The following is a 23,847-nucleotide window of genomic DNA, read 5'->3' on the forward strand; positions in this document are numbered from 1 at the left end:
AAACAATGAAGTCTAAACTTATTCGACCTGTCTGCCTTTGGTCAAAAACAGGTAGTCCCACTCCCAACTTCACTTGGTCCAGCTTGTGTTTCTATGTTGTGAACATTTCTAATGTTCACTTTTGGAGCTGTATGAAATTATGTCTTAAAAAAAGGAAAGTTGGAGAAAAACTGATGAAATTTCAGCCAAGACACCAAATCCATCTGCTGGTACGAAGTTAAACCAAAGAAAGACCAATAGCCATGACCTTGAATATTCTCTCTCACTCCCTCAGCGTTCACAGCCCTAGGCATGAAAAGAACTTCAGAAGTTTTCATACATATGGATTCACTGTGATTCAACGAAGCATTGCCTAGAAGAGCCAGGTTATCCAGTAGTGCCTGGAGACCCTCAAGTGCTTCTAAAGTTCTCCTCTACAGCCTTTGATTTGTTTTATCCAGTACTCCCTTCGATGACTGACTCTTGGTTATTGGACAAAACATTTGGACATGGTTAAGAGCCTTTGTTTGAAGTAAATCCACAACAATGCATTGCATTAGCTTCACAATTTAATATTGTTGGCCCCTGAGAAATGTTTTAAGGCTTCTGCTGCACTTTGACATGCCTCTACATCTTTTGTACTATGTAGATAAGCCAATGATCAATTAAGTCAATCTCTACATAGTTTATAAAAGCAGCAAAGTATGAAGTAGTGACACTGTAACCTAAAAAGTTATTGGAAACACAAATCAGAAATATAGTAAACAAAAGAAGATGTTGTAATCTTGATATAACATACAGTAATCCTGAACCCTGGCTCTGCAGTATACAAAAATGTTTGTTACAAAAAAAGCACAACTCTTCCTGTAAGGCTGAAGTCAGTTTGCCAGAGGCATTAGAGACACTGCAGTATCATAATAATTAGTCTCATACCACAGTTCACGGTTCCGTTCCGAATGCAGTCTGCTGGTTATTTTTTATAGTCTTAATACCATAAAAGTTTCATAGACTTTGCTCTGAATTAATTACATCATACGCCATCAGATTGCAGCAGTAAATGGAAACCTTTATTGATTAATTAAGAAAGTTTTGCCACTGCTTTGCCAATAGACCAGTGAAAAGGAGTTCATTAATTCAAACCAATTAAAGTGACTGCAAAACTCTAACTGTCAACAGAATGCGGCCTGTTACACAATGTGTACGCATATGTGAGTGTTTATGTACGTTAGATCATTTTTGGGAGAATTACACCACACAGCAGGTGCTGTGTCTCTCAGTTTGACGTTCGCTTTCTCCCCTCAACTCTATTTCTAATTCTTCATATATAATGACAGCATGCATTTAGTAAGATTTAGCCCTGTATCAGATCCTTTGCTGGAGAGAATTTTTATATATGTGTGAATACATATCGTATGTATGCATCTTTTTAATAGTTAACTTTAATTATTTTTGATTTTTCAGATAATTAGTCATCAAAGCTTGGTTAATATTGGTAACAGACATGGGAAGTATAGCCAAACACTGTACTCAAGTAAAAGTACAAGTACTTATATAAATATATATATTTAATTACTCAAGTAAGAGTAAAAGTAACAATCCTAATAGTAACTTGAGTAAGACTAAAAAAGTATCCACTGAAAAAATCTACTCAAGTAGCGGACACTGAACAACTCTGAAGTTGTCCGCTGTGACAAATCAAAATGCCTCTGATTGGATATTGCATTCATAAGCTCAACAGAAACGTGTGATTGGTTAATAATGCTCAACGCTGCAGACCACGCTCAAGTAAGGATCTGATGCAATGCAATAAAGCTACTATAAATGAAATGCAGTGATCAACACTTTTTATTCATTTCACTGTACACATTTCACGTGACAGTCAATCTAGCTTACTGCTACTACAGTATTACTTAAATGAAATCGTACCTGTGGATTCGTTCACAGACAGCACACACACCTTATTGCAGGCCAACAGTAGAATCTGCAGATTTGGCTTCAATGGACTGTAGATCTTTATGTTCTCTGTGTTTTTACCCAGAACGAATGAGAAACCAGATCAGATGATTCAGTGCGTGCAGGGAACTGAACAAATCATTCAAAGTGATTCGCAAACCAATTCAGACCGTTTTGCTGGCTTGTTTGTTCAAGGCCTTGAACAGAATCGATTTAAAAGAGTGATTCATTCACGAGTGGGGCATCGGTTATGCCCCCAAAAAAGAGACGGCGTGCTTGGAATAAAATATAAGTTTTTTAGCATGTTGAATAAAAATGAAGTAACGAGAGGAATGCCGCCCAGCGTAGCTAAGTAAAAGTAAATTTTTTTTTGCTAGAAATGTACTTGAGTTAAATAAGTTCCAAAACAAAAATTTACAGATAATGTACTCACCCCTGGTCATCCAAGATGTTTATGTCTTTCCTTCTTCAGCCGTAAAGAAATGCAATTTATATATTTTTTAACCTCAAATGATCCCAAATGCGGCTGTAAATAATCCCAGCTGAACTCAGCTGCCTGAACTCTGTTGTCTCCAGTTTAAGACAGTTATCTCATTTTCTCCCTCAACTTCAAAAATCATTTCAAAATCATCACATCCAAGGAAGATAAAACAACCTTTACAAAAAAGATAAAATAAAGAAAATGAGATGGGAGTTTTTTGACATACCCTAACTGTCTTAAACTGGTTTTGAACCGGAAACGAAAAGGCAGCTGAGCTCAGCTGGGATCATTTACAGCTGCATTTGGGATCGTTTGAAACTACATAACTGTATTTTGTAAATTCAAACTTGGGGCACCATAGAAGTCCATTATATGGAGAGAAATCTTAACACCCCAAGCAATAACAGTCAGTTGTATTATGGTTACTTCAAGTAAGACATCCTTGATGACATATGCAGCCTGAATAGTCATGGGACGTGCGTTTTCGGGTGTGTAGTGTAGACGGAGATAGTTTCTGAAACGCAGAGAAAATGCCTGTGTACACGAGTATTGTTTCATTTTAAAACCTTAAATGTTTTCCTCAAAAAACATAATTTCTTTACAACTGAAGAAAGAAAGACATGAACATCTTGGATGACAAGAGGGTGAGTACATTGTCTGTAAATTTTTGTTCTGGAAGTGAACTTCTCCTTTAAAGTAAAAGTACCTATATTTAAATCTACTCTTAAAAGCACAAATTTTCCAAAAATGTACTCAAGTAAATGTAAGAGAGTAAACTTTGTTACTATCCACCTCATTTGATTACTCACTAAAAACTCCCACAGATCATGTTTTCATGCCATTTTAAGACTTATTTTGACATAAAGTGGTTATATCCAAGTGTGTGAGTTGTTTACTTACTTTTTTAAATTAGTTTTTCCATTAATGCCATTATATTGTTCATTCAGACTGATTTGTGAATGTGAAACGTGCACAAACACAGTAAGCAGAATTTGTTGCATGAACCAATCACAGTCAGACATAACCAGTCATATCTAATCATATCGCAATGGAGACATTGCCTGCTCTCAAGTGACTTTCCCCCATCCATTCTTAATTACCCCCACCAAGCCCGCCACATGCTTCAGGGGGTCTGTTAAAACTCAATGAGCTCAGGAGAAGCGAGAGAGATGCGGATTCCCGCTGTAACTTTACCTGCTGGTGTCACTGTTGGACAGTTTCTTTAGAAAAATGAGTGATTTATAATTTTTTTTAATGTTATATTGTGTAATACTGGAGTCATAACTCTGCATTTTTTAATTAGTGCTTAGTTTTGTGTTATTGGCTATTCTTGCAGCATTTTGCCTGCAGAGTTTGTCCTGAATGCTTGTGCAGTCAAGTGAATTTTTGGCTGCGTTTACACGTACACCTCACATTCATAATACACAAAGGGTTCTGACAGGGATGTCAATTTTGAAGCTTCACGTGTTGGCACAGAGGGGTCTGTGTGACTTGTCTTTCAGGTCATTCACAGCCTGTCTCTCTCTGTTTCTCTTTGAATTGTTGTCTCACCGGTGGCCAATGTTTTCTTGTCTTCTTTTTATAATGAGGGGCAGATTGTGCCTAACCATGGAGTCAGTACACCACCCTGGGGAGAAACTCTTAGCCACACACACATATAAAAACACTTGTAGAAAAGCAGTCTTTCACTTAGCCGTCATGCTAACATCATAAGACAGGCGTAGCCTGTGCTGATCGCCTCAAAAACACTAAACGGACATTTCAAGATTTTGTTGATTACCGTTACTCTTTCTGCTTCCACGCATGCAGCCACTGCAACCCTCATAAAAATTCACCATGGTAACAATAACTTCTGGCAAAATTTCATAGTTTCTGTGCTGACCTGCTCATATCCGGTTGCTAATTAGATTCTACCAATTGCAAATATTCTAAAAAGCACAACATTTACTGTAAATCCATCTCAGTGTGAACTAAAAATCAAGGTTGAGCTCTGACTGTTAAGGTGTTCTGGATCTTAGAAACAAAGAAAGCCTGTGAAACAGAGAGAGGTACTTAAGGGACAGACCTGCCTGCTTCACACAGGTGCAAGAAAACTGGCCAAAATGGCGGACTGGAACAAATAGAGAAGGGGGGTCTCTAGGAGACTTGATGCGCTTAAGTGAGAGAAATGTGTGTGAGTGTGTTCATGCAACGTATACACACACAGACACACAGGAGCCAAGAAAGGGTCCATCTGGTGAACATATTCTAACCTGATTACAGAGAGCAGACGAACAAAATTAATATAGACGATTCACTAATACAAGGACTTGCTGGCTCGATTAGGGTATTTCTGGCACCATGACCATATCAATATAGGAGCTGAGGATTGACCAGAATACAGAGATACAAATTCGCTGATCTTTTATACATTTGCTCAGCTATATACAACATATTATTGAATACATACTGCTTCATATAAATGCTATTGCTGAAAAAAAAATTGTTTCTTGATCACCAAATATTAGAATGATTTCTGAAGGATCATGTGACATTTAAGACTGGAGCACTGACTGCTGAAAATTCAGCTTATACAAATCCCACATTTAAAAATACATTTTTAAAATTTAAAATTATTTCACAACAAAGGCATCTTTGGTGAGAGACATCTTTCCCAAACATTCCCAAAAACAATACCAAGCATAAACCTTTGAATGGAATTGTCTATTACATATTAGGTATTCAACAAAAGGCCAAAAATCAAGTACACATTCGTTTCTGTCAAGAAGAGAAAAAGGGTTTGTTTACGTGTGTGTGCGACTGCGCGACTAGACTCAGTCTATGGCTCACTCCGATGTTTTGTTCAGTTTCTTTCTCATCTGCTTTGGAGATTTAACAAACGCTCAGACAGGCCGAGATGAATTCCTGACACTTGCGGCTGTTAATTATGATGACTGCACTCGGTTTGCTAGGGGGTGTGTAATTAGCTGTGTGTTCGGTGAATGGAAAGGCCTGCATTTATTCTGTCTGAAATGTGCTGAATGCTCTGAATGAATGTTTGATTGAATATGGATGACAAAGACCGAATCACCTCCTTTTTTCTTTTTTTTCACATTCTCTCTGAATTGGAAGCTCCTTACTGCAAACACTTTGGCTAGCTGGATTTAGTTAGCTCATAGCGAGATCAGGAGTTAAATGTGCAGCTAGATGTAATGTCTAGGGATCAACACATCTCTAACAGATGGAAGACGGTCTGTCTGATATCTTCATGCTTAAGAGGACTAATATATGTAGACAACAACAACAAAAATCTATCTTGCATGGTTGTTAGGTCGGTCATAATAATCTAGAACGACAGCAGAATTATAAATGCATACTATAGGGGTCAAGGGGTCACAAAATAGGCCTAAACTGCAAATGATCAGACTAGTTAGTTTCCATTTATTAGGAACATCTATTAGGTATTAGGTACTTTTACGTATATATATACAACTATCAGACTATAATACATGTCACATTTAGCTTTGCTGTCATGCAGTGGAGTAAAATAACAAATGATGCAAATTATGCTTCTTTTTTTCCTGTCATTACCGCTGGCAAGCACTGCTCTCTGTGTGTTTGAGTGCTGTGGCTGAATGCTGTCTGACTGCTTGTGCTTTTTAGCACTCTTGTTCAGATGAGTGGAAGGACAAATAGTTTCCATAATACACAACTATTTTTAACCAAGTTCATATTTTTCACAGCTTATATTTTACTAATATTATATTACATTATATTATATTATATACAACAGTTCCTTCTGCTCCTCAAATCTGAATAGCTGAGAAAAGTGCAATATTTTAGTGATAACAGAGCTCCAGCCATTTCACCGTTAGCATCACACCGCTTACGGTATTTCTCACAGCACATGTCGGCAGACGCCCAAATCCACAATAATTTTTTAAATAATACAGTTTTTGTGTCACGGAATGTACTTTTAAAAGTTTTTTTTAGACGAGAATTTAAACAACAAAATCACCGTTAACAGATGAAAGGATAGTACGACAAAGATATTGCTTTCCTTAGAGGGCATTCAAATGAATGTTTATTGTGAATATGAGATTGAGATAAAGAATGAACGCAGGTAATCACATTCTCTCAGGCTATGTTTACACTAATGCGTTTCATTTTAAAACACCGTTTTAAAATGAAAACGATACTCGTCTAAACAGGCATTTTCTCTGCGTTTCAGAAACTATCTCCATCTACACTACACAACTGAACACACATCCCATGACTAATTAGGCTGCATATGTCATCAACGATGACTTATTTAAAAGAAGTAACCATAATACAATTAATACAACATAATACAATACAATTGACAATTATTGCTTGGGGTGTAAAAATACTGTCATTTCTTTTTTTTTTTAACTTACAATTTAACGGTTTTCTTAAATGAGCCTCCGAAATGAGATCAAAAGTCTCTGTTTTGGTCCGTTTACACTGAAACACAACCCCAGAGTTTTCAAACTAAAACGGGGTCTGCAGTGTTTTCGAAAGTCTCAGTTTTCAAGGATCGAAAACACCGGAAAAGTGTAAACGACAGGCGTAATCGTAGTAAAAGTTTAATATGTGTTTTAAAATGAAAATGCACTAGCGTAAATGTAGCTTCAGTCCATCTTTCTTATAATATTGTACATTGAGCTTTTAAAACAGTGATACAATAAGTTTTAAATGAAGCAACTCAACGTTCCTTCGTCACTGGTTCTAAAGTTTCAGATTAGTAACGGAGGCTTGAGCTCAGCTGTTTAACTGTCAACTTCAGATTTAAATCTGTCAAACTGTTGTATAAATGCAATATCACACTCGTAGTAGTGCAATACGGATGTATATTGGCACGCTGTGAGTACCTACGGCATACAGCCGTCCCCATATACAGCCATGTTGCACTGCTACAAGTGTGATATTGCTCTTATTTGTAAACCTGGACCACAAAACCAGTTATAAGGCCAATTTTTATTTAGATTTATACATAATTTGAAAGCTGAATAAATAAGCTTTCCACTGATGTATGGTTTGTTAGAATATTTGGCCGAGGTGCAACTATTTGAAAATCTGGAATCTGAGAGTGCAAAAAAATTGAAATATTGAGTAAAACACCTTTAAAGTTGACCAAATGAAGTTCTTAGCAATGCATATTACTAATCAAAAATTGAGTCTTGATATATTTACGGTAGGATATTTACAAAATATCTTCATGGAACATGGATCTTTCCTTAATATCTAAATGGTTTTTAGCATAAATCCATACAATGTATTTTTGGCTATTGCTACAAATAAACCTGCCCTATCTAAGACTGTTTTTGTGGTCCAGGGTCACATATTAGGTTTAAATATTATTAGAATAAATCATTAGAATAATATAAAAGTAGGATCAATAATTTTGCGAGACGTTCTCCTTTTAATATTGCTTTCAGAACTATATTTCTGAAGATTGATCTGGTCATCCCTAACACATGCTCTCACAATATTAGCCACAATGAAGGCTAAATCCATCACTTCCTGTTAGAATGTGTGAATGTGGGGAGCCCCACAGCATTAATGAAGTCCAGTGTTTATCAGTGTCTACAGCAACTATCCCCTCTCTCTACGGGCCTGTCTTTGAACTCCTCTCAAATGGGAGCGCGCCAGCAGCACAAAACTCTCCTCACGCTCTTTCTCTCCTTTTCTCTGGCATCAAACAGCAGAATAAAAGCTTTGATAGTGCACGTCACATTGAGTTTAAATGCAGCTGATCTCAACCATGTGTGAGGTGATAAAGTGACAAACGATAATATGAGCTCTTGTCTTTACACGCTCTGAGCACAACAAAGCAAAGGATCTCCAGAAGGCGTTTTACCACAGGCTTTTATTTCAGGGGTCTTTCTCTAAAAGCGGTCCCCCTCTGTGTTTATCTGTTTATCACTGATGATCAGTTAAAGATAAAAGCCAGTGGGGTTGTGATCTAGAGGTTAACACACAACTGCTAACAAATTGCTAGTCGATAGTGATGAACCTTTAAGTGATTTAAACCTACGGCCTTTCATTTACCAATCTGGGTCTTTAAATGATGTAAACAGATGTAAATAGGGCCAATTTTTGGACCAGAAATGTGACGTTTATAATATTTTTGTAAAAGCTATTAAATTAATTTGTCTGTTAAAATGTGGGTATTATTTCATCAGAAAAGGTGTTTGAATTATTTTAGTCATTCTTGGGGTTACAGGGTTTATGCCATTCAGTTGTCACGGCAACAAAGTTTTAAATTTAAACAGAAAAGGGTAGTAAGCATTTTCTCACACCAAAATGATATTAACATGATGCAGACTGTTTACATTTTTGGCTATATTATTATATTATTTTAACATTCACAGATCACAAATATAACCTTTTATCTTTTTTAAGAAAAGGAGGAACAAGTGGAAATCAATTCAATTTTTGTGGTAATCAGTAAAATGCTGTCAGTTCAGCTAAGATTGAATTTAACCCAGAATATCTCTTTAACCATTAAACTACACCAGCTTGACCACTGGACACAGTTTTGGACACGAAGCTGCATGTTAGCGACCCTCTATCCACCTACACACAACCGGACAGCACGCAAGTTACTCATCCCTTCTGTTCAAAAAACACTTTACAAATCAGCTACATCTTTACAGACTCACTCTCTGTGGCTTTAGATGAAAAATCGACATGAAGAATGGGAAGAGAGCACAAAAGTGTGTTTCTCACACTCATCTGCAGCACTGGAGTGGTGACAGACGCACCAGTTGTCCTCTTTAAAGGATTTTTCAACCTCTTTCACCCTCAACGAGCCTTCCAGATGTCAAGTAAAATGTATTCTTAAAAAAAAAAATCACTGTTAAATCTTATTACGTTGCTTTTGTTCTTCAGATTATGTAATTATTTGAGATGCCAAGAAGAAAATAAGACAAAATGTACTAGGGATGCGAGGGAACAGAACACACCACAGAATATCCAAAATAACTCAGAGACTGGGAAATGAAAGTACAAATCCCTCTCTTTAAGACTGATTACGTTCAATCAAGAACTACCCAGAGCTGTGTTACACAACAGTTGTGGCTGACAAATAGTATGGGCATTAACTTTAATTCAACACCAAATTTTTATGTAATTAACAAATATTTAACAGAAAAAAATATTTTCCCTCTGTATTTAAAGTTTTTTACAGTTCACTTAAATTGTCCTGCAATATTTTTTATGTAATCTTTCAATTAATATGAATACGTAGAAAATGCATGCGTGCATAATTACAAAACGTCTTTAGTTTTGACTAAAATAGTTTTAGTTGTAGTATGTCAGTATGACTGCTGTCACTGGCTACCAATGTTACGAGACAATGATCAACCTGCTACACTAAAGGTTTTCATATGTCCAACTCTTCCATTTTACGCACTGGTGTAAATAGCTTCGGGTGACTGTTAAATTTGCCCAAACACTTTATATTTGCATTTGACACTTTGGTGAAGGAACGGTAAGTTGGTACGGTCTGCGCACTTACGGGTGCCATCGAAACGGGTGGCGATGGTGTCGAGGAAGGTGTTCTGCGGGGCCAGCAGACCCCTCATCACAGGCATCCTGGTGCGGGTCGACTGCGTCCTCCTCCCGCCTCTGCGCCCAGCAGGGGCAGTGGATTCCTGCTCAGCCCCGAACCCGGGTAAGAATCGGGATGTTCCGGGCGCGCATCCTAGACCCTGCAGGAGCGCCCCGATCCGTGATACGCGCGGCTCCACTTTGGCAGCTCAACAGTTATCATATCCTTCAGCGAAAAGCCATATCTGCCTTACATCGTGTCATAAAGAGGGCGAAAATCCGCGTACGTGTCTTTGTTAATCAGGTGCTTGGAGATGAGATGAACCTGTGCGTAACGGCAGCGCTGGAGACCGGAGCTCTGACTGCTGAGGCGACTGCGCACTGATGCCGTGTGGACTCCTGTGGCACCACGATCCTTCCTCTCTACATCTATATTACTGGCTTTCTCTAGTTGCTATAACCAGCAGATGTCACGTCACGTGGTGAGCAGAGTCTGGTAAGGAGGCTACAACCCTTGTACTAGTTGTCTTTTTATTAAAGATTCTTTTTTTCCTTCTTTCTTTCTTTTTTTTCAGAAGAAATTATTTAGTGATTTTACACATAAAAAGTGAGAACTTTTTATTATTATTATTATTATTATTATTATTATTATTATTATTATTATTATTATTATTTAAGGATCAATAATGTGACCGTCGTTACTTAATCTGGATCCAAGTTATTCAAAAATATTTTAAAATTAATAGTCTACACCTCTTGGATAATGAACACTTTTTTAATGTCGGCATAAGTAGCTGAAAGAACCTAATAGAAAAAAATCTTTAAAAACATAACTCATCGAACTTACAATATATATAATTATTTTATATCTTGAAAACCATGTTTTAAAATATAATAAAGTGCCATATATTATAAAGTTGTGTCATGCGTTTAAGGTCCAAGGCAAGTATTTTAGCATTTTTTACTTAAAGGTTGCACCACTTGACTTATTTTTAAATTATTAAAATAAAAAAATTAATTGTACAAAATGTTTTTTTTTTTTTTTTTTTAAATGGACAGCAAGTACATTTCACTTGTTTTAAATTAGGTTTCTCCTTTTTACCATGTCTGACATCCTTATTTGTTACTGATTCATAAATCAAACAGTATAACTGTGTGCAAGAGTGTTTTACTGTTACCCCTGACTATTTCTTTTATATTTAATTTTGTACACGATCAATGTGTTTGTGGTCAATAATAATAGAACACAGTAATAAGGGGAAAAAGCTTTATTGTCATTTCTCTCCTGTGTGATAGAAGAAATTAAATAAGTGTCTCCATGGAACAACATATAACAAGACAAACAACTGAACCATATGTAATTTGACAGGCAACAAATAAAATTTCACAACTCGCCACTGAGGTAGAAATACTGTAGCTCAAATTATAAAAAGAAAATTAGAAGAATTAAAAATAAGTACATACATGGCAAGTTGTTGTATATGTAACCCCCTTACATAAACAAACACATTTAATCTTTAATGTTGATGTATTCCTTTAATTTAAAACACTCAAATTCTCCTAAAACTTAGATGTCACATTGGCCTGCAGTCTCACACTCCGGATGCCCAAAATAAAGGACGACATACTTACAGACTGTAAAAATATTAGGCTATTAGTAGGCCACAGATGTAATGCAAAACACTTGTGTCTTTCATACAGTTTGAAGTTTGACTCTTCAGGATTCCCTTGTCATATCTTACATTGCTATAAAAATATACTAAGTAAATAAAAGGTAGATCTCAAGCACGCTAAACCATTACAGTACACACCAGCATAAAGGGCAAAATATGGTTGTGGCAGCCACAGGGGACTCTTATTTCAAACTGAGTAATGAAATTGCGACATCTGCCGGTAAGTCTAAATTCTGCACTCATGCAGGAGATACCAAACGACTGCTCAGTGCTCACTTTCAAAGACTCTTGCTTCCTACTCACGCAAACTCAGATGATAACCACACAGTTTCAGCACATGAAGAGCAGCGTGTTCATGAAGGTGGATTGAGAGTATGGACTGCTCAAGACACAGAATGCGTTTTGGAGGTTGGGTGAACTTGCATCTCTCTTACCTGTTTTAGCCTACCGTTCTTCTGCTTTTGTTGGTGGAGATTTGCAGTATGCATGGAATATAGAAATCACACATTTATTATGTGTGTAGGGCAAGGCTGGTACATAAACATTAACAGTCTAGGATGGTTATGAATAGTGGCATATCGCGCTTGTTCTGTTACTTTGGTGTCGTCGCACTTTTATGACGCCGTAGTATGATACACCAGTTCACGCATACTTGACAGAACATACGTAGGCCTACTTTTAAGTAGGAAAGAGAACGCAGCCCAAATATAAATAGGTGAGTGAGGGATTATTGAAATATGATAAAAGTGAGTTGAGGGTGTCAAACATGGGCGGAGTTTTGTCTATGGTTCTAAATAATATTCTAAACCATTATTTCAGTTATAACTCATCATTGTTTTTTTTAGTTCAGTGTCTATTTAAATCCTCTGTGTCGTTCATAATTTAACAGTAAAATATTGGTCAGGCAGCTGGTGAAGTAACGCAGTAGTCACGTGGGATTTGTTAGTTTTCTCCACGTTGATCAGACCGCGCCAATGACAGTTTAAAATTAATGGAGATTATAAATTGATTAATTAAGATTAATTGCATGTTACACTACCGGTCAAAAGTTTTTGAATAGTCAAAATGTCAATGTTTTTTAAAGAATTTTCTTCTGCTTACCAAGCCTGATCCAAAATACAGCAAAAGCAGCAATGTAAATATCTTTTGGAATTAATACTTTTTTTTTTTTTTTTTTTTTTTTTTAGGAAGGATGCTTTAAATTGATCAAAAGTAATGGTAAATGCTGTTCTTCTGAACTTCCTATTCATCAAAAAAAAAAAAAAACTGAAAAAATCTTCTCAGCTGTTTTCAACATTATAATAATAATAAAGGTTTATTGAGCAGGAAATCAGAATATTAGAATGATTTCTGAAGGATCATGTGACTGGAGTAATGATGCTAAAAATTAAGTTTTGAAATCACAGGAATAAATTTCTAAATGTATTCAAATAGAAAGCATTTATTTTAAATAATAACAGTATTTTACAATATCACAGGTTTTGCTGTTATTTGAATACAGCAGGCTTGGTGAGCAGAAGAGAATTCTTTAAAAAATAGACTAGTTATGTATATTATTTGAAATACAAAACATTTTACTTTAAAAAAACAAGCAAAACATTACTATTAAAAAATAAATATAAATTAAGATAAAAAAAAAAAAAAAAAAAAAAACAGAAGACACAAGAATAGTATACAAGTGTGTTAAGGATCAAAATATTACATATCTTAATGTCAGGTAGATTGTCGACTCCTGATAGAAGTGTGAGACTATAATTTCACTGCTTATCTGCAATTATGTATAAAAGAACTGGCCGGCACCACCGTATTATTAAACAAAACCTAAACATCAGAATTTAGTGTGAAAAGCATTTTTTATAGTTTTTTTTTTTTTAAAGGTTTTTTTTGTTCAGGGGCAATTTCAAACTTGGATAAGACATTTATCAATGATTCACTTGTCTTGGCTATTTACATTTTAAAAATAACAACTGTAACATTGTGATATTCTATACATTTATATTAAGATATTATATATATCGGTTTAATTGTTTTTTTGTTTCAAAGTCGTTTTTTGCCCATTTTATTTGGAAAGTGAGCTCAACGAATGTTTCTGATTTTTTTTCTGAGTTTCTGAGCTGCATAGCGTCCCCTAGAGGAGTGCCTGTCCAACTGCAAACAGCTGTTACCCAGAAACATATGCCTCCCAATAGGATGCATAATGAAGGAGGGACTAGTCGTTTGAGTTTAGTTCCGTGTTCTCTTGGATTGGTGGAGGATGATCTAATTGAAGAAGTACATGTATGAGCAGAGCTGGAAAGAGCCTATGCCATCCGCTCAGCTGATAGGAAACGACGCCTTCCAAGACTAGTCCAAAACCTTTCAATCCTCTATAGGACACATAAACCATCTAACATCTCTCCATTTACACCGGTACAATCTCAAGAGAAAAGGTAGGCGTCGTGTATTGAGTCGAGAGACGTAGATCTCACTACAGTCGCTGTTGTTTGATTTGACGTTTCCTGCAAAGTGCTACTGGTATGTTGAGCATTATTGAAGGGAATACTGTTAAACTGATGCATTCATTGGAAAAGACGAAAACATAGGCTTTGAAACCTCGGTGCTCATATATACATGATATATTTATTGAACTGTTGTATTAATTCAACGTCTAAAGCGTCATTGTGATTTTTCATAGAACATGAATTAATGTGTGTAAACCAGTATTCCAGTATTGACCTTTGTCCTAATTGCTTTGTTACGTAACCAGTGCCAGTTTGTGGAACTGCAACAAGACGTTGAAATATTTGTTAATAGTTACACAATTTATGCAATACACTGAGTCTGTCGTGGTGGATAAAAAGCCTGTGTCATATTACACAATGGCTGCTTGTTTGTCAAGTGCTGTTACTTTAGATGCATGAGAGTGGCTGATGTCTCTCATAAAAGCTTGTGCATCAGTACAGAGATAGTAACGCCATAATGATTATACTTGCTTAGTAGTTCAGGGTACTAAAGAGAACAGCATGTCTTTTTACTGTGTCCAAAAATATTATGGTATTACCATGCATATCTGAAAAAACTAAAATATTACTATTGCTATTTATGGAAAACCAAACTACAAACTTCTAAATCTGACATTTTATGCTTCTAAGTCTGCAGACTCTAAAATGCTGTCCGTTAAAACAGGTTTAAGGGGGAAAAAAATGCTGTCTCACTGGTTGCATAACTTTTCTCAATGGAATCTATTCCTTAAGTACTAATGCTACTATACATCTTAACATATAACCGTCGTTGATCTTGCAGGGTCCAAAATGTCTAAGAAGATCAAAGCAGGTTCTGTGGTCGAGATGCAAGGAGATGAGATGACCAGAGTAATATGGGAGCTCATAAAAGAGAAACTCATTTTCCCTTATCTGGAGCTCGACCTGCACAGGTGAGATTAAGTGTGTGTGTGTGTGTGTGTGTGTGTGTGTGTTTCACATTCACAGCAGGTGAGCGTTTTTCTCATTATATCTGATTTCACTTGTGAATACTCTGTATGTTAATCTGATTTAATGCCACTAGTCGTTTCTTACAAACATTAGCCATGGTAACCATAGCACTAAGGTTAATGTCATATTGTTGTTTGCACTGTGAAATCATTATATATTAATTTGGAACCTCCTTTTATTTCTCTATATTATAAAATAATTATTGTTTAAGTAATAAATTGTTATTTTACATTTTTGGTGCTGCTATTTTAATGTAGTTCAATTATTTAGATTTTTTTTAAACTAATATTAACTTGCCGCAGATGATTTTTAGTGACATTAAGTGAACTTTACTAACAGTTATCATGCCACTGAGCAGTTTTACAAGTATGACATTTCAGATTTGTAAGTATTGATTTCTCAGGTCACAGTGTATAATTCTCAAGGCCAAAGAGACACGTTATCATCCCATAAGTTAGCGCTTTTATTACCTAACACCGCTTAGTGCATGAAATTGTTATGAATTGTTAGCATCTGTACTTTGAACATATGATTACAGTTTGATCTGGGTGGCACTTTAACTTTAAAGACATGTTTTGTAAAAATAAATAAGTATTTTTCATTGTGCATGAACTTGACCTAGAGTTTTGAAGAAGGTAAAACGTCAGTCGGTCATTGATCTGATAAGAGTACTATCAGTATGTTAGCAAACAAGGTGTCGTCACTTCTCACGATCTCTTGACGATTGTCCATTTAGTCACTTCCACTCAACTTTGGACTGTTTTTTTGAGCTTGTATCGTAAGATTGTTTGTGTATGTTTACCTGTCATTTGCTTTGTTGAATGCCATCTATGGTTTTCATTGATGGATTGAGCAAAGTCTGTGGTTTTAAGTCTTCTAGCACCACCAAGAGTTTTTCAGAATCATTATCATAGCAGGGAGTGTAAGGAAAGTGGGTGAAAGGTCACAGCATACTTAATACAATAGTGAGTACACAGAACAAGGAAAGTATGGGAAAGTTCCTCCCTTCGCTGACAGTGCTGTGTTGTAGCTCAGGGATGCTCTTTCAAAAGTGTGTGTTAAGTGTGCCACACTCTTCCACGCTAGTTGTAGAGTGTGAGAGGAGGCCTTCATTAGTTCAGTCACGCATATGCAGAACAGATGAGGTCTTTCATTTGCTTTCAGCAGCTCAGAGCACAAGTGAATTTAAATTAGGGTGGAAAATTTTGTTTTGGTGATGCATGACTATTCAGAGATTTTAAGGCATGTTTTTGGTAGCTGAATAACACTAAGTAGATGTTTCACACATCTACTGAGTGTTATTCATTACCTTGTAATGGGGCCCACACAGAGGCTGTGCCTTAGAAGTAGCAGAAATTCTACATATGGAAATATGTACATTTTTGATATGTATATTTTCTGCCACCCACCATGTGTTTAATTATGTTCTTGGTTGCAATTGCTTTTTAATTTTTTTTTTTTTTCTTAACAGTTGTGCTCTAGTCTCAGCTGCATCTCATCTAACATCATATTTAAATGCTTTCTGCAGAACACAGTACAAAACCGTTTTCAACATTGGTGATAACAAAAAGCTTTTGAAAATAAGGCTTTGTCATCATAGGAATGGATTACATTTCAAAATATATTCAAACTGAAACAGTTATTTTAACTGTAAACATGTAATTATATGTATATCATGTATACGTGTATACATAACATGTATATAAACTGTATTTTAACATTTTGTCTCTTTTGTCACAGTAAGAAATGAATTGTTCTATTTTAGTTCACTAAAACAGTGTAACTTTGTGCTACATTACCATAGCACAAGTTTCCCATTGACCTCATTTAAAGCGTGCCATGGGGCGCCATCTGTCTGACTGGTAGCACAGTGTAATGGAGTTCACTGAGTCCAAAATCACCAATTTGGCTGATGCTGTGAGCTAAATTGTAAGCTTTTTTTATATAACTTTGAATAAAGTTTTGGACATTTTTATAGTGAAGTATAATGTACAATATGCAGAAAAGTAGAAACTCAAAGCAGCTCATAGATGAAAGCCTATAAATGTGATTTGATTCTACATCAATAACAAAACATTTTATACAGTAATAGACCTTTGTAATTACCAAATTTTTTGTCCACTATTTGCAAAATGTACACTGGCATTCAAAAGTTTGAGATCAGTAAGATTCTTTTTTTTTTAAATAAAAAATGCAGAAAAATAATTTCCTGAAATATTATTGCAAGTTAAATCAAAAGTTTTCTATTTTAATATACTTTAAAATAAAATTTATTCCTGTGAAGAAAAGCTGAATTTTCAGCATCATTACTCCAGTCTTTAGTGTGACATGATCCTTCAGAAATCATTCTAATATGCTGATTTATTATTAACTTTGGTAACAGTAGTACTGCTTAATATTTTTTCAGACCTGTGATAATTTTTTCAGGATTCTTTGATAAATAAAAAGTTAAAAAGAACAGTGTTTATTCAAAATAGAAATGTGTGTTACAGTATAGACATTCAAAAGTTTATACTAAAAAAAAACATTTTTTTCTCTCTTTTGAAAAAAGAAATTAATACTTTTATTCAGTGTTAAATGGATAAAAAGTGATAGTAAAGACATTGTTAGAAAATATTTATATTTTGAATAAATGCTGTTCTTTTGAGTTATTTATTCATCAAAGAAAAGCAATTTTAACACAGATAATAAATCAGCATATTAGAATGATTTCTGAAGGATCGTGTGACAGTGAAGACTGGAGTAATGGCTGATGAAATTCAGCACTGCATCATGAAAATAAATTCTATTATAAAGTATATTAAAATAGGAAACCAATATTAGACATTGCAATAATATTTCACAACATTACTGTTTTTTTTCTGTATTTGTGATCAAATAAATACAATGATGAGCAGAAGACGTTCCATTAAAACATGAACGACAGTGTAAAAAAAAAAAAAAAAAAGCATGATCATTAATACTGCATGTTAAAAATGTATATTAGCAAAACTCATAAAGTTTCTCTTTTTGCTCTCGCTTCGTGGTAGCTATGACCTGGGAATGGAGAATCGTGATGCCACCGATGACAAGGTGACTGTTGAGGCGGCGGAGGCTGTGAGGCACTACAATGTTGGCATCAAGTGCGCCACCATCACTCCTGACGAGAAGCGCGTGGAGGAGTTCAAGCTCAAGACAATGTGGCGCTCTCCTAACGGAACAATCCGGAACATCCTGGGTGGCACTGTGTTCCGAGAGGCTATTATCTGCAAAAACATTCCCCGCTTGGTTCCAGGCTGGATCAAGCCTATAATTATCGGCAGACACGCACATGGAGACCAGGTAGGGAGCTCTTACTCATGAATGTATTAGAATATCTGTAATTAAGACTAATTGTGAATTTGTTCTAGATTTCTTTGTGTTTGTGTATGTGTGTGTGTGTCTTTTATCATATTTGCTGCTGTTTTATCAAAAGCCTATACAATTATCCTTTAATATTGGTGAAATCACGTTACATGTAAAAAAAAATCTGAGATAACCGGTCTTTTTTAATTTTAACAGTACAAGGCCACAGATTTTGTTGTTCCCGGTCCTGGAACAGTGGAAATGACATACACACCTAAAAATGGAGGAGAGCCTCTCAAGTTCGTTGTCCATGACTTTGAAGGTAGCCTACATTGATTCAAAATTTCCATTAGAAGTAATAAGTCACCCGGGTATTTTTTTGCATATTATTTTATGGATACTGTGAATTTGAACGTACTATTCTTACTATTCATATTCCTACTATACTATTGTTTTCACATACTTTCTGTATGGTGATGTCATCACAGTGGACTGTCACCTGTTTGAGCATTGAGCATGTTTATTATGTCAGTGTTAGGGCCATATGGAAAGATGAACACTGTCATGGGTCTGCAAATAGTGATCAGATGAAATAGATGTGCAATGATTTGACATTTGATTCGAAATTATTGGAACGTAGCCTGGTTGTTTCTAAATATAATTGGCACAAGCATATCTGCTTTTAGACCTGGGGCTGGTTGCATAAACTGCTTTGACTAGTCTTAAAAACTTAGTCATCTAATTTGGTTTCTTCAAGACTAAAGTCAGTTACAAAACATTAGATTGGCCCAGTTTGAGTCAGAAAAATAAGACTGGTTACCTCTTGGCTAACTGCTTGTTGGTCAACAATTTCTTAAGACACAGTCTTAACTTAACCACTATATTTATGCAACTGGCAGCAGGTTTTGCTGATAGTATATGCAATTATGTATGTTATAGGTACTGGTGGAGTTGCTCTGGGGATGTACAACACAGACAAGTCAATCCGGGACTTTGCTCACAGCTCTTTCCAGATGGGGTTGAACAAAGGCTGGCCCATGTACCTCAGCACCAAGAACACCATTTTGAAAAAATATGATGGTCGTTTCAAAGACATTTTCCAGGAGATCTATGACAAGTGAGTCTTTAATGAAATGGTTGCTTATGGACTGTCATTTATTACGTTCCCCTAATGAAAAGTAAATTCAGAAAAAAAATGATATAGCGTTCTGAGATTGTGTGTGTGTGTGTGTGTGTGTGTGTTGCAGAGAATACAAGGCTCAGTATGAGGCCAAAGGCATCTGGTATGAGCATCGGCTGATTGATGACATGGTGGCTCAGGCTATGAAGTCTGAAGGCGGATTTATCTGGGCCTGCAAGAACTATGATGGAGACGTGCAGTCAGACTCTGTAGCTCAGGGTGAGTAAAACTAACATGCAGCAAAATAATGATACACAATTATTATCGATAATTATCTTTTGCTCCCAAATGCCAAAACATTCTCTGAGAAAAGTTACCAGATGCCTGAATGAATTGTTTAGCATTGAACATTAAAACAAAACCAAAAAAGTATATAGTGGATAATCTTAATGTAAACCACTCTTCAAATGTTTGGAGTCAGTAAGATTTATTGATTTATTTATTCATTTTTATAAAAAAAAAAAAAAAAAAAAAAAAGTAATTAGTGGTTTTATCCAGTATATTACAATTTAAGACAAAATCTAATCTTGTGTACTGTTAAAATGTGTTAAAATTTGTGCATATTTTTGTGGTTGCTTAGTGTGAATGCTTTAAAGGGATAGTTTACCCAAAAATGGAAATTATATCACTAATTATTCACCGTCATGTTGTTCCAAACCCGTAAGACGTTCATTCATCTTGAGAACACAAATTAAGATATTTTTGATGAAATCCGAGACCTTTCTGACTCTATATAGACAGCACGCAACTTCCACGTTTAAGGCCTAGAAAGGTAGTAAGGACATAGTTAAAATAGTCCATGTGACATTAGTGGTTCAACTGTAATTTTACAAAGCTATGAGAACATTTCTGTGCACAAAGAAAACAAAATTAATGACTTTATTTTGACTATTTCTTCTCTTTCTTGTGTTAGTCTTTGACACGGTTCCCTGAGAGTACCACGACACTTCCGTGTGGTTCTGTTGAAGCAGAAGCTGGCGTTCTGACACAGAACCCAGATGCACTGTGCCTTGTTTAGAAGCAGAAGTTGATATTTTTGTGTTCTTCATGCACTAAAAGTATTCTTGTAGCTTCACAACATGGTTGAACCACTGATGTCAAACGGACTATTTTAATGATGTCCTTACTACCTTTAAGAGCCCTGAACATGTCAGTTGCATTGCTTTCTATGCAAGGTCAGAAAGCTCTCGGGTTTCATCAAAAATCTCTTAATTTGTGTTCTGAAAATGAACAAAGGTCTGGGTTTGGAACGACATGAGGGTGAATAATTAATGACAGAATTTTCATTTTTGGGTGAACTAACCCATTTGCATGATGATGTTACTCATAGTAAAAGTATTATGAAAGAATTACATAAAGTAATATGAAAAGAAATTTATAGTGAGTAAACACTTTGTTCTCTGTCTGTAGGTTATGGGTCATTGGGTATGATGACCAGCGTGCTTGTGTGTCCTGACGGGCGTACAGTAGAAGCTGAGGCAGCTCATGGCACCGTTACACGCCACTATCGCATGCACCAGCAGGGCAAGGAAACATCCACCAACCCCATCGGTGAGAAAAACATACTCACTTCACTACCACTCTTAATTAGTAAAATCCACAGATAATGCCTACTGATCATTTTGATAATCGTTTTTGTCTTATCAGCCTCTATCTTTGCGTGGACACGAGGGTTGCTGCACCGGGCAGAGCTGGATAAGAACGCAGAGCTCCGGGTGTTTGCTGAGGCACTGGAGGCCATTTGTATCGAGACCATTGAAGCTGGTTTCATGACCAAGGACCTGGCCATCTGCATCAAGGGCATGTCTAAGTACGTCCGTTATCTACTCTCAGACACTAGCTCTAAAAACATTTGGTATTTATTAATAGAGCTGTCAAACGATTAATCGCTATTAATTGCATACTAAATAAAAGTTTAAGTCTGCCTAATATATGTGTGTGTACTGTGTGTAATTATTATGTATATATAAATACACACAAATTAATGTATATATTTAAGAAAAATGCTATTTATGTACAAAGTAATTTTTTTCATATATTATAAAAAATATAATAAATACATATACTTGTAAATATTTTTTCAATATATATATGCATAAATGTGTGTATTTATACATACATAATAATTACACACTGTAGACACATATATTACTCAAACTTTTATTTTGTATGCAATTAATCGCGTTTGACAGCCCTGTTTATTAAGGATCGTCATTTGGTTTTAATGATACACAGCAGAATTTAGTATTAAATGCTTGCTATGACAAAAAAAAAAACTTGGTAAAAAATTGTGTTTTTGAAGTATAGTGACAAGATATTGACAAGTGCAAAAAAAACACTACCAGTCAAAAATTTTTCAATGTTTTTTTAAGGAAGTCTCTTCTGCTCACCAAGCATGCATTTATTTGATCAAAAGTACAGCAAAACAGTCACATTTTGAAATATTTAAAATAACTACCATTTTTTCCTTATTTTCCATATAAATATATTTTAAAATGTAATTTATTACTGTAATTTCAAAGTTGAATTTTTAGCATCATTACTCCAGTCACATGATCCTCCAAGCTTTTGAATGGTTTAGTGAATAATTTAACAAAAGCTTTTTATTTCAGATAAATGCTGATCTTTGGATCTTCTTATTCATCAAAGAATCCTGAAAAAATGCACTCGACTGTTTGAAATATTGATAATATCAATAATAAAAAAAAAATGCTTCTTGAACCGCAAATCAGCATATTAGAATGATTTCTGAAGGATCATGTGACACTGAAGACTGGAGTAATGATGCTAATGATGAAAATTTAGCTTTGATCACAGCAATAAATTACATTTTAAAATATATTCAAATAGAAAGCGGATATTTTAAATAGTAAAAATATTTCACAATTTTACTGCTTTTGCTGTATTTTGGATTTAATAAATACAGGCTTGTTGAGCAGAGGAGAATTCTTTAAAAAAAAAAAAAACAATTAAAAATCTTACTTTTGACATAGTGTATTTCTGATTTTAATATATTAATTTTAATTTCTGTTAATTTCTTCGCAGTGTCGAACGCTCAGACTACCTCAACACTTTTGAGTTCTTGGACAAACTGGCAGAGAATCTGAAAACTAAGTTGTCAAGTCAACCCAAACTATAAAGCTGCTGGGTGTTGACAGGGCGTTCACGCACGCACACACTGACACGCAGCCCTCAACCAACATCAAGCCACAGAATCTCATTTCCTGTCTAACTGTGACCAAAGGCAGAAAAATGATCGACTTCACCACTACAACCAGTAGGGGGAGCAGTGCACTTTCAGCTGGAAGACATGAAAGTGCCTTTTTAAGTGGAAGGAGCTGCTGTAACCTTCATTTTGCTTTTAAAAAACAAACTGGAAACCTGCATAGTGAATTTTAACACTGTTTATATGTTTTATCGTTGCAATGTTTATATTATTATATACCCTGTAGTGCATAAATGTGTATTTTTGTGCTACTGCTATCTCTCAGGTGCTTAAACACCTGTTGCCTTATTGTCAGCATGTGTAATTGTCTCGTCATAGGGTAGCCACTCTTAAAGCCATCCCAGGAACAGTGAGATTAGGTCTTAACAATGTAAATACCTGTTTTAGCTAAAATACTGGTAGTTAAGACCGGTAGACATTCCTCTTCATCCTTCACTCAGTACCAGTGTCACTGCATTACAAATTAATTTCCTTATGTGGTTCTGTTTATGTCAGTCTGTGTGCTTATGTGATCAAGTCTTGTGTTATGACGTCAATAATAAATGAGACTTTTTAAGAAGAATATGTTGTGTTTCGTCACTGTCTGATCATTTTTTTTTTTTTAAGAAATTAATACTTTTATTTGGCGAGGATGCGTTAAATTGATCAAAAGTGACAGTAAAGAAATAATGTTGCAAAAGATCGCTATTTTAAATAAATACTGTACTTTCAAAGAATCTTGAAAAAATATATACACAAAACCTTGACAAGACAAATGTGACCCTGGACCACAAAACCAGTCTTAAGTCGCTGGGGTATATTTGTAGCAATAGTCAAAAATACACTGTATGGGTCAAAATTATTTATTTTTGTTTTATGCCAAAAATCATTAGGATATTAAGTGAAGATCATGTTCCATGAAGATATTTTGTAAAAATCCTACTGTAAATATATAAAAACTTAATTTTTGATTAATAATATGCAATTGTTAAGAATTGTATTTGGACAACTTTAAAGGGGATTTTCTC

The 23,847-nt window shown here is 35.4% G+C and overlaps 2 protein-coding genes across 4 annotated transcripts in view; one reads left to right on the forward strand and one right to left on the reverse strand.

Moving 5' to 3' along the window:
• Positions 1-10,452, reverse strand: part of kcnh3 (potassium voltage-gated channel, subfamily H (eag-related), member 3) — a 136,089-nt gene extending 125,637 nt beyond the window's left edge. The window contains exon 1 of the mRNA XM_051119015.1: positions 9,936-10,452. Within this exon, the coding sequence (XP_050974972.1) occupies positions 9,936-10,011 (76 nt within the window). The 5' untranslated portion in view covers positions 10,012-10,452. The remainder of the gene's footprint in view (positions 1-9,935) is intronic.
• Positions 10,453-11,893: 1,441 nt separating this feature from the next.
• Positions 11,894-23,402, forward strand: idh1 (isocitrate dehydrogenase (NADP(+)) 1). 3 transcript variants are annotated; one of them, XM_051119529.1, is made up of 9 exons: positions 11,894-12,048; positions 14,923-15,052; positions 18,140-18,431; positions 18,651-18,756; positions 19,374-19,551; positions 19,682-19,833; positions 21,025-21,165; positions 21,262-21,424; positions 22,660-23,402. In XM_051119529.1, the coding sequence occupies exons 1-9, from the start codon at positions 12,015-12,017 to the stop codon at positions 22,751-22,753; spliced, it is 1,290 nt and encodes a 429-aa protein (XP_050975486.1). In that variant the 5' UTR covers positions 11,894-12,014; the 3' UTR covers positions 22,754-23,402. The 3 variants fall into 3 exon arrangements, with proteins under 3 accessions (XP_050975486.1, XP_050975488.1, XP_050975487.1); XM_051119531.1 differs by lacking the exon at positions 11,894-12,048 and adding an exon at positions 13,893-14,154; XM_051119530.1 differs by lacking the exon at positions 11,894-12,048 and adding an exon at positions 13,895-14,069.
• Positions 23,403-23,847: the final 445 nt, after the last annotated feature.

This window comes from Labeo rohita, chromosome 9 (assembly GCF_022985175.1).
Source record: "Labeo rohita strain BAU-BD-2019 chromosome 9, IGBB_LRoh.1.0, whole genome shotgun sequence".
Classification (NCBI taxonomy): Eukaryota; Metazoa; Chordata; class Actinopteri; order Cypriniformes; family Cyprinidae; genus Labeo; species Labeo rohita.

Excerpts from the sequence above, each read along its gene's own strand:
- idh1 (XM_051119529.1), top strand. The coding sequence starts at position 12,015 with ATGGACTGCTCAAGACACAGAATGCGTTTTGGAG. Across the intron at positions 18,757-19,373 it reads CGTTGTCCATGACTTTGAAG|GTACTGGTGGAGTTGCTCTG; the intron begins GTAGCCTACATT and ends TGTATGTTATAG. Across the intron at positions 21,166-21,261 it reads AACATCCACCAACCCCATCG|CCTCTATCTTTGCGTGGACA; the intron begins GTGAGAAAAACA and ends TTGTCTTATCAG.